Source organism: Cyanistes caeruleus, chromosome 6, assembly GCF_971803275.1.
Source record: "Cyanistes caeruleus chromosome 6, bCyaCae1.hap1.1, whole genome shotgun sequence".
NCBI classification, from domain to species: domain Eukaryota; kingdom Metazoa; phylum Chordata; class Aves; order Passeriformes; family Paridae; genus Cyanistes; species Cyanistes caeruleus.
In genome coordinates this window covers 46,939,080-46,952,367 of record NC_141706.1, presented here as the reverse complement: position 1 = coordinate 46,952,367, position 13,288 = coordinate 46,939,080, and the positions used below count along the sequence as shown (strand labels likewise).

At 38.9% G+C, this 13,288-nt stretch overlaps 1 protein-coding gene across 11 annotated transcripts in view; it reads right to left on the bottom strand.

The window, feature by feature from the left end:
- Positions 1-3,006: 3,006 nt before the first annotated feature.
- Positions 3,007-13,288, bottom strand: part of CIPC (CLOCK interacting pacemaker) — a 10,833-nt gene continuing 551 nt past the window's right edge. Inside the window, exons 1-5 of one of the 11 annotated variants that reach the window (XM_086893450.1) lie at positions 13,097-13,269; positions 12,585-12,695; positions 11,227-11,401; positions 10,158-10,327; positions 3,007-6,597 (exon numbers count right to left, since the gene is read on the bottom strand). In XM_086893450.1, coding sequence (XP_086749576.1) covers positions 5,719-6,597; positions 10,158-10,327; positions 11,227-11,293 — 1,116 coding nt within the window. In that variant the 5' untranslated portion in view covers positions 11,294-11,401; positions 12,585-12,695; positions 13,097-13,269 and the 3' untranslated portion in view covers positions 3,007-5,718. Of the gene's footprint in view, positions 6,598-7,403; positions 7,467-10,157; positions 10,328-11,226; positions 11,402-12,042; position 13,288 lie in introns of those variants that run through there. The other 10 variants (XM_086893449.1, XM_086893442.1, XM_086893443.1 and 7 more) reach the window with 10 other exon arrangements.

The following is a 13,288-nucleotide window of genomic DNA, read 5'->3' as shown; positions in this document are numbered from 1 at the left end:
GGATTTCTTAGTCCTGGCCTAAGTAAGTGGAGTAAAAAAAGATCCATACTACTGCTATGGAAAAAAATACGATTGTGTTAAGTGAGCATGGTAAGAAGCATTTTAGTTCCCATTAACTGAATTAATTTAATCACAATAAGAACATGAAGAAAACAATTAAGAAGTTGATAAAACTCCCCTTTTGGCCCTGGAAAGTTCATTTCCTCCATTTCTTAATATGTATGAGATGCTGAAGAAATCTTTGCTGGCAGCACTTCAGACCAAGATAAAAATTATAATGCTGCAGTGCACAATGGCAAAAGCATTTCACAAAAATTCCTGTTGAGCAATTAGAAAAACAATGTATTATTCCTCTCAGATCATAACAGGAGCTTGATTTCCACTTCAAAAAATAATTCAGAACATTTCAAACAACACTTATTATGCATTTTAAATTAAGCAAGTCTGAATAAGTTGTGACTGAAAATTGGACAGAGCTAATCAAGAAGCTCTCTGGACCACCAATACTATTTAAATGAATTTCATACTCCCAGGAAAGATTTCAGAGGACTGAGGTGAGGAAAGAACTAATATAGCATCAGCTTATCAGTGAATAGGTAGACTAATTTAAATTGACATAGCAGGAAATGTAAAGAAAATAATGTAATAACCCATAATTTTTGCTCATTCCAGGACATAAAAAGCAAAACTAATTGAAATTATTAAAGTTTATAAGAAACAGAGCTGGTCAGATAAAACTGACTCCTTATATTGATCAGCTAGAATTAAAAATTAGTTGAAGACAAAACGAACACACATGTAGTATTTATACTACTGATGGGCATTTAAAAGTGTGCCACATGACAGTCTGAAGCCAGATTTATACAAAATTAACTGGCTGGTATGAAATACATTGTAAATATGGTTTCTGAATTGTATACACGCATCCATTAAGCACAATCTTCTTTTTTTTTTAAGATTTGTTCTTTACTATAACATTATTTAATATTATTTTCAATAATTGAAATACAAGATAAAATTACCTTTCAAATCTCATCTAAAGATGAAAAAGTTTCAGAGGAGAGAAGCCGAGAAAACTAATGAATACAACTGACCTTAAACCAGCTTGCTTTGTTTTCTGGAGGTACATTGCATTCCAAGGATTGTGGATACATACAGGACAGAGGTTCACCAACCACAGAAGCAACAGGCACAGGGATTTTTTATACTTCAAATCTGATAAGACTTATAAAAATGAGGTAGAGTAGCAGTAAAAAGACTTGATACTATACAATTCTTTTAGCAGTCCTGTTTTGCTATTAGTGTTCCAATTAAAAATGCATTTATATTATTGTAAAGGATCCAAAGAAGAGTTCCACAAACAGAGGATCCAGAACACTTGAATCTGTTTACTCATTTTAAAGAAGAGAGCTGAAGAGTGACTTACTCAGTTTGTAAATGCCTACAGTGAAAACAGCAATGTCACATCATGCACTTCAGTTTAGCAGACAAGAGACAAAAGATCTGACAGCTGGATATGGAAAGATGACAAATTCAGGCTCAATATAAGAGACGTGTGTTTAATAGTAAGTAATTACACTTTAAACAATTTGGGTGGATTCTTAATTCTAGGAGCTTTCAAATCAATACAGGATGCTTCTTCTAAGAACAGCTTTAATTCAAACAAGAATTTGAGGAAGTCTTGGAAACTGTGCTCAGCAAGAGAGCAGACTGAACACATGGTGTTTCCTTCTGCCTTCTGAATCAGATTACACTGGCACTCTTACATTTTTCTCATGGAAATATCCAAAAGGAGTAGATTTACAAAGGGAAGAGAAGTGGGCACGAGCATTTTGGACACATAGGACCATGCAATACAGTTGGGACTATATGGCTGCATTACACTGCCACCTGAAAGAAGCATCACCTAGGTACAGCAAGAGTGTAAAATTATGAAGGTAGGGAGGGACCCTACATTTTTGTACTAGAAACTATGAAAATAAAAGCAGTAACAGCATGCTATGTTAAATCTAGCAAATGCCAGAAACTTTGCATGCCAGGAGATTGCTCAGCCCAAGCCTGCAGGGGTACTGTTTTTAAGTACATGTTTTTACCGTGAGAAAGAAAAACAAGATAGATGCAATGCACCTGAAAGAAGAAATTTACCTTTTTGACTTCAGTGAAATAGAGGTGAAGGGGCCTGACACGCTGCAGATAACCATGTAAAGGAAAAGGCAGTCAGAAGAGACAGAAACCTGAGAATTTCCTGCTTGAATTGTATCCATACTTTTGTGAACATAAAATATGCAAACATTGAGTTTCTCATCTCAGGAAATAAAATTATTCCAATTGATGGCACTCCTTTTTGGATATAAGGCAATGAGATTAAAGTTGTCTTGTCTGGTGCCAAGTAAGAGCTTTGACCAGAATCTCTCGGGCATGACTGCCTAGTTCTCCCTGCAAGAGTCATGTCTGAACAAAAGGAAGACCATGTAAAGACAGCCACATTTTGAAGAAATGTGTTTTGGTGAAAAGCTGCTATACAGATTTAGTTGGAGAATCTTCTTCAAGAGTGTTACATTTTTTTACTCCAGTAATTTTTTCAGTAGCCAAGATTCTTACTTCACAATTTCAAACTTCTGCATACCCAGCTGACAGGATTAAGACACAGTGTAGGAGTTCACCCTGCACAGACGGTGAGCATAATGTACAGTCATCATGGAGACAACAGCTCAGAGATGGAAAAATCCTTCCAGGTTGCTCATGACAGATCTATGGCAGCGGTCACCCACGACAAAGTATTTTTAGAGTTCTGTACAGCCCATTTCTATGCATGCGCCCCCCAGAGACCCTTTAATTCATAGATACTGTTAAAGCTCACAAGACTCTCTTCAGAGACATACATCATAGTATCACTTTTGTATCTGCGCTTTCCCACATGGGCAACATGTTGCTGTGGAGCTATATTTAAAGCAGGCTTTGGAACAAGGGACTTTGCAGTTCAACAGCACTAAATAATCCACAAACTTTTCAAGTATATACTTTATTTCATTCATATTTCACAGTCAATTTCTGTAAAGTTTTAGCAAAAAGGTCATGTTCTATAACAGAGGTGTTAGGCTACTGTATTCAGAGCTAGCAACGGGCTTTGAAAGTACAGAAAATATTTACATTCCAACTAGAACAGTAGAATTTCAAAAAGACATAGTAAAAGTAATCAAAAATACCAACATTTATTAAAACTTAATACAAAAACCAGTCTGTCTGACCCATCAAGCTACCCACTTGTAAGTTGTCAGCAACAGCTGAAGCTGCAGCAGGCCATCTGATTAGATAAAGGCAGCTGTCTTCAGCTAACTTCTTAATACCAAGTCTTGCTGTTTCAAAGATTAAAACAAAAAACAACCAAACAAACCTGTGAGCTCACTGCTCAGTTTGGAGGCTAATATTTCTGTTCAAATCCACTGGACCAGTTTCAGATCCTGCCCAGAATCTGGACTTATCCTTGTCCCGATGTAGTCAACTAATTTTCCAAATGCATTTCCAAGCTAACCTATTTTATTACATTGCAGCCAAGAAAGGAAAACCCTTATTGTTTTAAAGCTTTATCAGGGCTCCCAGAAAAAAAGGCAACTAATAAAACTGAACAGAATGGTACCTGATGACATATTTATCACCAGAGACCTTCAACATCCTTTTTTTAATAGATGTTAAGGTTTCCCATTATCTAGGGATATGCTTCCTAAAGAGCCCCCGATTTAAGTATGAGTTCCAGAGTGGATTTTTCTAGTTCAGTAAATAGTATTTAAGTCTGGACTGATGCCCAGTAGGAGATTTCTAACCAGCTGCTGGACTTTATTCGCAGATTTATTGAACATGTATTTATACAAATTACACCAGCTGAAAGGCCCATTAGCTGTAAGCACACCCACTTCAGCCCACCCTCCATACTGTCAGGCAAAAAGTACATGTGGTACTATAAGGACTGCAAGAGATTTCCACCAGCTAAGCCTCCTTCAGTCAGAGGGTACTGCCCTGCAAAACAAGTTTTTCATTCCTTTATACTCTATTAGAGCAGTGGAAATAGAATGGAGAAGGTCACTGGGAGACTCATTTTTCCTTGTCTCAAACAGCTACAATTGGACTTCATTTTTTCTGCCTCCCTTTCATCTCAAGGTACCCTGAGCCCATCATCTTGTTTTCTAGGACAATTGCATCCTAAAAATACATATTCTGAACTTCAAATTCTCCTATTTAATAGGTAGAATAAGAACTTTAGGAAAAGTAGGGAAAATACTCCTCCTGAGTTTGCTGGCTGAGTTCCAATATCGCCAGGCTGCAAGTTATGAGACATGGTAGTATCACAACTATATCAGGTATATTAAAACAACTAAATGCCAGAACAGTCTACCAACACTTCTAAGCAATTCCCACATACTGTACCAGTCTTCAGCAGGTAGGCAGGATCCCATGAAAGGCATGGCTACTAGTTTGCTACAGCTCCACTAGAGCAAACCCTGCCACAATGTTTCTTTCCAGGCCCATGGTTTTACAAACAAGACTCACATGCCTCAACTTCGTAAGACATGTAAAGCATCTTTTCACCAATGTAAAAAGGGTGAAATCCCTTACAAGAGAGAAGTCCTTTACAATTTCTCTAATCCACCTATTTCAGGAAGGACTGTAAAAGTATTCTCTACAGTCTCCTGCAATACTGATTCCTAGAGGCATCAGAAAATGTAAAGTCTGCATGACTGTCTCATCACAAATTAGCAAGACATCCAGTCTACTTTCAAGTTTCTTTTTTTTTTACAATCTGAAACAGATGATAAAAAGAATCAAATACCTAGTCACCTAGATTGCACGAGTTTTTGAAAATACTGTCACACAGAAAGGAACATATCACAGACGATTCAGATTCCTTAATGTTCTTAGACAAAGCTGCTCTCAATTTTCTACACAAACTGCCTCTGGAAAAAATCCCTTCAGATTGTAGGGAATGATGTAGTTAACTGTCTAGAAAACTGCAATGAAATAAATGTCTGTAAATCAGTTTTTGTAACATAACTACTGTGGCTCTCCACTAGCAAGGTCAGTATCTTATGGATACTGTGGTGTTAGCAATATCTCAAGGCAAGCAGCCTAGGAATGCTGTCAGTCAATATGAAGAAAAAAAAAATGTTTTAGAGATTGTTTTTTGAAGTTCAAACTTAGGTAGATAAAATTTTTAGCAAGTTTATCTAAGCTGACACACCTCCCACCCTCACTACATTCATCAGATTACTCTACATAAAAAAAGAAGGAACGGCATGGGAGAAGGACTTCACCACACACCAACTCCCTTCATCTACCTGAAACTGGTGATGGCCCAACAGTGGCACCTGTTCTGCTGCTGCCCTCTCAGAAACAACCATCTGAAGATGGGAATGCTAACAGAATGCTGCAAATTACTGTCTTTACTTCAAGAATGGGAACAGACCAGAAGAGCACATACAAACTTCTTCAGTCCAAGGAATTACATAGAGTTAGCACAAAATTCAAGGTCACACTGCAGTACTAAGTACCCATTCTGTCTAGAACCTACCATGCTATTCCAGCTCCACAGTTGGCTCTGAAGACAAACCATTAATGGCAATGCAACTTTGCAAATCTTGGACTCAAAAAATGCTCAAAATAGAAGTTTAAGACAGGAAAAAGGAGGCACAGAAATAACTTGACCAACACCTATGCACATTTTTACTACATGTTGGGATAAGTGGGGTCTTCAAGGTTGCTATCAGCTTTATCAGATCCTGTTAGAGATGCTTCTAGCTCTGCCCATGACTGTGGAGCATTGTTCTTTATTGCCTCTATAAAAAGCTGTGTTTGGTGCTTCAGCCGGTCCAGCTCAGCCTGCGTCACCTGGTTCTGATGAATGAGCTCCTTGGTTTTTAAAGTGATCTCCAGCAACCCTGACCTGCGTAGCACAACAAGTGTATTCTGAAAGCGTCTGCACTTGCTTTGCTGTTGCAAGAGCAGCTCAGGGGCAGTGCAAATCTCTTCTGGTATCAATGGAGGGCTCCACGCTCCAGAAGGCATTGTAGTCTGTGATGCACTCTCGCTCTCATGAAGGGTGCACTTTGTTGCCTGCAGAGTTCCAAAAGGCAAAAGGGGAGTCAAACCTGGCACTTTCTGAGCATCACTGGAAACATGATGAAAACCAGGAAGAGCTGACAGTTTTCCACTTGTCACTAGAGCTGAAGAACTTTGCTGGTTAGAATCCTGAGGGGTCTTAAAGCTAACTGGTAGGTGGGAAAAAGGACTAGTAGGCAAGCCTGTACTCATCAGTACAGGAGAAGTCTCCATCTTGGGTGCTTCTGTGCAGAGTCGTTTATGGCAAGTGGTTTCCTGACATTCTTCTAGATCAAAGGAGTGATCTCTTTTGCAGGGATGTGGTGCTATTTTGGGAAAAGAATTCAGGATGGGCAGGTAATTAGTGGAGTCATTTCTCTTTTTCCCAACAGCGTGAGGATTAATGGGAGGTGGGATTGATGGACGAAGAAACACTAGCTGTGGCTGAGCTGGAATCACTTCAAAGGATGGCTGCACAGTCCAAGACTGGAGCTGTGATGAACTCCCCTGAGAAGCACAAACAGGGAAAAACCACAAGTCTTACAAAAGCATTGTAGAAGATGATAAAAACAAACAGGTGGACTGTGCCATTTTTCCACATTTGATATATACTGTCCAATTAACGTGTTAATAAGATTTTTCTATCAAACTCACCCTTCTCTGACAGTGGAGCATAATGCTGGAAATAAAGTTGTAATCCATAATCCTTTTACTATGCAACAGCAGATACATTTAAAAACAATTCAATCTGAATTTATATATGCTTTCCTAAGTGAGGATTACAGTGCAAGATTATATCATAAAATGTTCATTAAAAAGTTTGACCCAGACTTGGGGTCAAACTACAAGTGCTCAGGAAAGCCAAAAAATAATTAAGCTTTCTGTTATGAAATATCTTAAGAGCCAAGGAAAGACTGCACAGACATTTTAGGAACAATGCAGGCTCCCACTTTGTTGAAAGGTAGCAACTCAAATCTTCTCAAATCTATTCTTATAGCAAGACCTTGAAATGGTTATTTAAGATACACAACAGCTGTTCAGGAAGTCTTGTAATTTGAAGTACAATACAGAGTTTCAGTAAATTTAAAACTATGAAGCAGAAAAAAAAAAAAAAAAAAAGCTGAATATTAACCAATGCAAGGAGAAAAGCTTGTGGTAAGCCCAGAAGAGTTTAACTCTGTACCTCTGGTGAAAGTGTCCACTGATAAACCTTAAATGCATTTTATTTCAAGAACAATGCCCAAGGCTTTATTCCCTCCCACAAGTCATGCTCTGGAATATAGGGGAAAACATCCATTTTTACATGACATTACCTCTTTTTCCTCCAACACCTTAATACAGATCTTCATGAGATCTTCTGGCCAAAAACACGATTGCTTTTCTCCAAAGACATTAAATGGTCTAGTAAGTCACACTATTTCTTTCTAAAGCAAAATCTCACTTCTTCATATATTTAAGCCATCACCACTACAATTACACGAATATATTGTCAGCTGCTTTTTCAATTCCTTACAACTTGGAACATAACTGGAGGCCTGTTGAAGACACAGTTTTTAGCTACCACAAATACATCTTATTTTTTTAGTACTATATTAAGTCATCTGAAATCCATATCCTTTCCACAAATCTCGTAAGTTCTGAACTGGCAAACACCAACATGCTTTGCTGAAGTCTATTTCCCCAGTAAAAGACTCAGAACTTAACCAAAAGCTGGTATTACCCACTGATTAGGACACTGAGACTGGGAGATATGATTCAATTACCTACTCTGACACAGTGTTTCTTTGGTTCAGTGGGCAAGATGCTTATGGAATAGGGGTACAGAACAGCTACCTGTAAAAATAGATATTACTACCTTAACACAGAATAAAGAATACTCAAAAGAAAAGTATCTGGAGATGTAAGGAGTGAAAAAGCATATAAATACTGCAGCTATACATACACAGGACAGAACATGTAGCCCTAAGGAGCAAGGGTTTGGAACTAGAAGTTGCCATTTACTGCACCACTGATTAGCACCTAGGACAGCAGATCCCCATAACCATTGAGGCCAAAAGAACTGTGGAAACTGTTTATCTTGCTCTTGGGTTTCTTCCTATCTCTGTTCTTTCGTCTTTTCCATCTCACATAGCACTCTGCTCTTGTTCTCCTACTCAAAATCTCATTTTCAGTAGAGAAGGACACTTTTATTTTACTAACTCTGCAAACTGTTGTGTGTTTTGTTCCATTTTTTAATGAAAGCTATGAAAGCTAACTTCCTGACGTACCTGTGTCACTTGCCTGAAAAGCCTTCCTACTTATTAAAGACTTTGATGAGACTTACAGAAACATTACCACAATCAGCACTGTGGTCTAGAGCATTACTCGCCACTTGATTTTTTTTAGCAGCAATACAGTTAGCTGTTTACATTCTGAAATTGGGCCAGCAGGTAACCACCACTGTAGAGGATCACAGTAGTTCCAAGACAGAAGGATGATGCTGATTGAAACTGAAACTGGAAGAAATAAACAGCAGTAACTGGATGCTGCCTTTTTTTTTTTTGGTCCAGCAAGTCCAACTGAGTGCTGTGTTGAAAAGACCATTTTATAAAGATGACCATCTGAACTAAATAGGCACAATGAAAAAAGGCAGAGAGACATTTCATTATTATTTTGACCTAGACTCATTGCTTTCCTTTATTGTAGTAAAGGTTTTTCAATTTGACATTATTGTCTTTCAGCATATATAGTTAGATATTATGATGCTCTGCTCAAAAGAACCAAGTATGATCATTTTATCCAACTCTTCCTTGCCAAATTTCCTTTTTGCTATACTACAAAGATTTTTTATATATATATATATACATACATACGTATACACACACATATATAGATATACACACACACACATACATATATATATATGTGTGTGTGTGTGTAGTTGGAGTTCTTTTATATCTCTCTCTATACAAGCTACTTATTATTAGTTGCTGCTGCTTCTTATTTGCAACACAACTTGGAGTTTAACACTGGAACCGTGCAGGTGATGTCTTAATTTTTGGGCCAAAGGGTACCAGTCTTTGGTGAAGCTTGCCTGTTCCTGACTTTTTATATAAAAACTTCAGCATTTGTTTACACAGTGTTTTGTCCACACATCTAGGAATGTGACTATAAAAGAAAATTGTTTCTTGTCGAGATAAAGCATGATGCTCAGAGATGATCCTCTCCCACAACTGCATAATCTGCTAAACATTGAGTATTAGGTCTTGCTTGTAGTAGTAACAGGTTCAGTAGGAAAAGAATCAGGATTTATATTCTTTCTTTTCCCCTTCCCTTCTGTATTCTCAGAGGTATATTTTAGTAAAAGAAAACATAGAAGAACTTTTGCTCCACTCCAAAAATGAATGAGTACAGAGCAGGAGGTCTAATAATATGACAGTACTTTGGACTTCTCATACCTTATGTTAAAATGTTAAAGTTACAGAGGGGGTCTCACAGATGTGCTGGAGGAAATATACATTACAAAAATACTTGAGAACATATATAGGAAATGTAATTGTTGCAATGTGTGCCATCTCATGCAGTTAAGTGAAACAACTAATAAAGTAGAAGTACCATAGCTAACTTCAGGTAAGGATTTAACTTTTTCATGTATAACATTCTGGATTAGTGTTTCCCATTGCATATGAAGCATTTCTAGAACCTAAGAATGAGGAAACAAACCTATCATCCTACTTCACCATCTCTACTGAATAAAAAAGACAACAGCAGCTTTCAAAAGCAAGTCATGCTTTTCTGTTTAATCTTTGGTGCTATTCACATAACATTCTTGAAGATGTATTTTGGGGCAATTCTTTTGAGACAAAGAGGTTCAGTAGATGGAGATGGAGCAGAATTTCTCTGTATCACATTCCATCTTACTGATTCCAGCTGCCTCTCGAAAGAACAGAGACTCACATTAGAACTTCTTAAATTACCAGTTACTTTCTGGATTGCAACAACATTGCAAAATCTTTTTTGAAAGGATAAATGGTTTTTTAAAAAATTAAGAACATGCAATATTTTTCAAGATACTATTTCTTCCCTACCTGTTTAACCAACACATTTTTCATAACAACCATAGGAGACAGCGCAGGAAAGGAGCTGCTTGTGGTCCTTGGGCATTGCCAAGGTCCATCCTCTGCATTCCAACACAGTGCGTTCAGCACATCCTCGGAGTCCGTCTGCTCCATAGCACTTGGACACTCTGAACTTCCATCTGCCAGATGCAGAATTCAGCTGTTAGTTGTTCCACATGCAACATGCTTACTAGTGTCTTTCAGTTCTACCATTCTGCCTCCTTCAACCAAGTCACAAAGAACAATAAAGTTTAGTTCTGTTACAAAATAATGTAACAGCTGTCAGACAGCCTCTAATAAAAGGCTTCGTATTTCAGGTCAGTTCTTATACAGACATTTTCTCCCCCAAACAGCTATTACTTTTTGTTCTTTTGTATTTAGTCTCCATGGGACTGCATAGTACCCTGAAGGTAGCATTGCTCTAAAAACTGATACAGGAAAGCACTACAGGCTCCAGCATTACCACATGCACAGTTTGCAGTGCAGGCATTTTGTGTCTTGGAATTTTCTATCTAAAACCCAGTAAAGCAGGTATCTCTCAGTGAAGTGCTTTTTTTCTTGTTCAAAGGTTATTTTTGCACAGTTTTGTTGAGTACTAAAATGGCACACCGTGTCTATTATTTTACTGATGTTATAACCATTACTCTCTGGTTTATCAGGCTCTACTGACAATATGGTCAGATCATAAGAGGCACTGGGCAGCATAACCCTGCTGTTCATCAACAATTCATTCATCAATGCAAAGAACAAAAAGTAATTTTGACATCTCTACTTCTAGACTCTAAAGTCTAAGATTCTTCCATTAATTCTAAATTCCCATGCCATCCAAATTCAGAGGATGAACTTTCTAACTTGGTAATGCTCCACTTCAAAAGACTGGTAGTAGGAGGATTGCAGGTGAAACCTATCTTGCTAGAAAGGCCCTCCAAGGTAGTGAGACACAAACTGGAAGGGGGTACTCAGATTTGTTAAATCACCGATTAAAGCACAGCCTCAGCACAGTAACACACAAAAAAGGTAACACAGTTTTTTTCTAAACCTGAATATCCGGAGTCTTTGTCAGACTCAGCTGCTGCCATACTGAAGCGATGGTTGAAGCTCTTCATTTCCGTCACTTTGCCCAACAATTCTTCAAGGGTGTCAGTAGCTGACTATTTCGTCTGAGTGCTTCCATAGTGCCGTGGGCAGTTTTTAACACCTTTTCCATTGAGGAACTACAAAAACAGTTAAGAACAAAAAAGGACTTCATCTGAATCTAAAGAAAGTTCCATCAGTATAAGACAGCAATGGAGGATAGTTGCATATTTCCTTTTATACGGCCAGTGAGCTAACTACAAATTTTAAGAAATATCTCAAAATGCTGAAATAATGAAATTTCGATCAAAAGCTAATGTATTGGACATGTCTTTCCATCCCAAAAAAGTAAAATAAACTAAAAATTAAAGACTATTCATAAAACAACATTCATTTCAAGAATTAAAATGACTCAGGGCATTATTTATCTTATGAAAGCTTTGTTGTCCCAAGGGCTGAATTGCAAAACAAGACAGTTGTGCTGGGTGAAGTTCTTACAACAAATACAGCTGAACCTGCAAAGCTGTAGTTTCGCTAACACAGCTTGTTTCATTCTCAAGAGTAGAGTAAGTCATCAGAGAAAATAACGAGTGATCAGTGAACACACTGGGGGCTAAAGAAATCTATGCTACAAGAAGAGCAACACATCCTGCAATACACTCCTAGGGGAGACAGAGCCTTAGAAATGCCCACACCCAGAATGAAAACATTGAAAGGCTGAAACTAAAGGCTAAGAAAATCCAAAAAATGTACTAACATTATGGCCTCCCACACTACATACTTGTCATAACCTTCTGCTGCTTCCTGAGGGTAGGCAGTATCTTGTAAGACTAAGAAAGACTAGTAAGACTTCTGCTTCTCTTAAAGAAGGTAATTGAGAAATTGGCTAACAGAAAACTGACCCAATTAAGTGCAGAAATTATTTCTATTTTTGTTTGTAGAAATGATTTTCCTATAAAGTAATCCACTGAAATTGTGTCTCAATGTTAAGTTTTATATTTAAATTACAAAAACAGGAATTCAGGAGTCTGCAACACAGTCAGGCCATCAGTCCATCAGCATCAATAAGTAGTACAAGCTGCTTCAAATGACATTGCAACAGACATTCTGGAATAATCTACACCAAACACAAGTTTCTTCTTCAGGTTCAACTTTGTTAGAAGTGTGCTCCAAAATCCTGAGTCTTAGCACCAGTATTGAAGTCTGAGATGGGAATATGACTGTCTATTACAAGAACTATGGAATAATGCTCAGCAGAAGAAAATTTCCTCATGCAGCCACTTGCATCACTTTCACCTTCCATATTCAGTCACACCTGCCTACCTGCCTGCTAACAGGTATGGAACAAACACGGTTACGTAAGTGCAACCTAGATGATATCCTTGAAATGGAAGAAGTGGTTTAAGCCCTGATCCAGGCTTTCATTACTTAGTCCTTTCCAAAACAAATATGTATTTTTAAGAAAGTGATATGCAGAAATGCTAATCTAAAATAAAACCCCAAAACACCAAAACCACCTCAAACCAAAACAAGAAACGGGGCTAGAAATAAAGTAAGAACACCTCATCTGCCAGCTTTGCATCAAACGAAACTTTGGGAAGGGCTGATACATCATCATCTCTCACAGAAAAAAGCAAAACACCGCAACCACAACCGAAAACAAACAAACCAGAAGTGCCACTCCCCCGAGGCACAGGCGTGAGAACCCTCCTGCCCATCCCCGGGCCAGAGCCGCCCGCCCGAGCCCGGCGGGCAGGACCTCCGCCGCACACCGCCTTTAAACCGGACACCCTCGCCGTCGTGCAGGGCTGTCCCTGCCGCTGATCCCACCCAACCTCCTCCGGGGCCCACACGCCAGACTCCTGCGGCACGAGGAGAGCCCGCGCAGGCGGGCCGAGCCACTCGGCTGCCGGGCCCGAGGCGCACCAAGTACAGCACAGTCCCGGGCCCCCAGGGCCGCCACCACCACCGCTCGCTCACGGCCGCCGCCGCCGCCGCCCCCCGCCGGGCCGGGCCGGGCCGCCCCT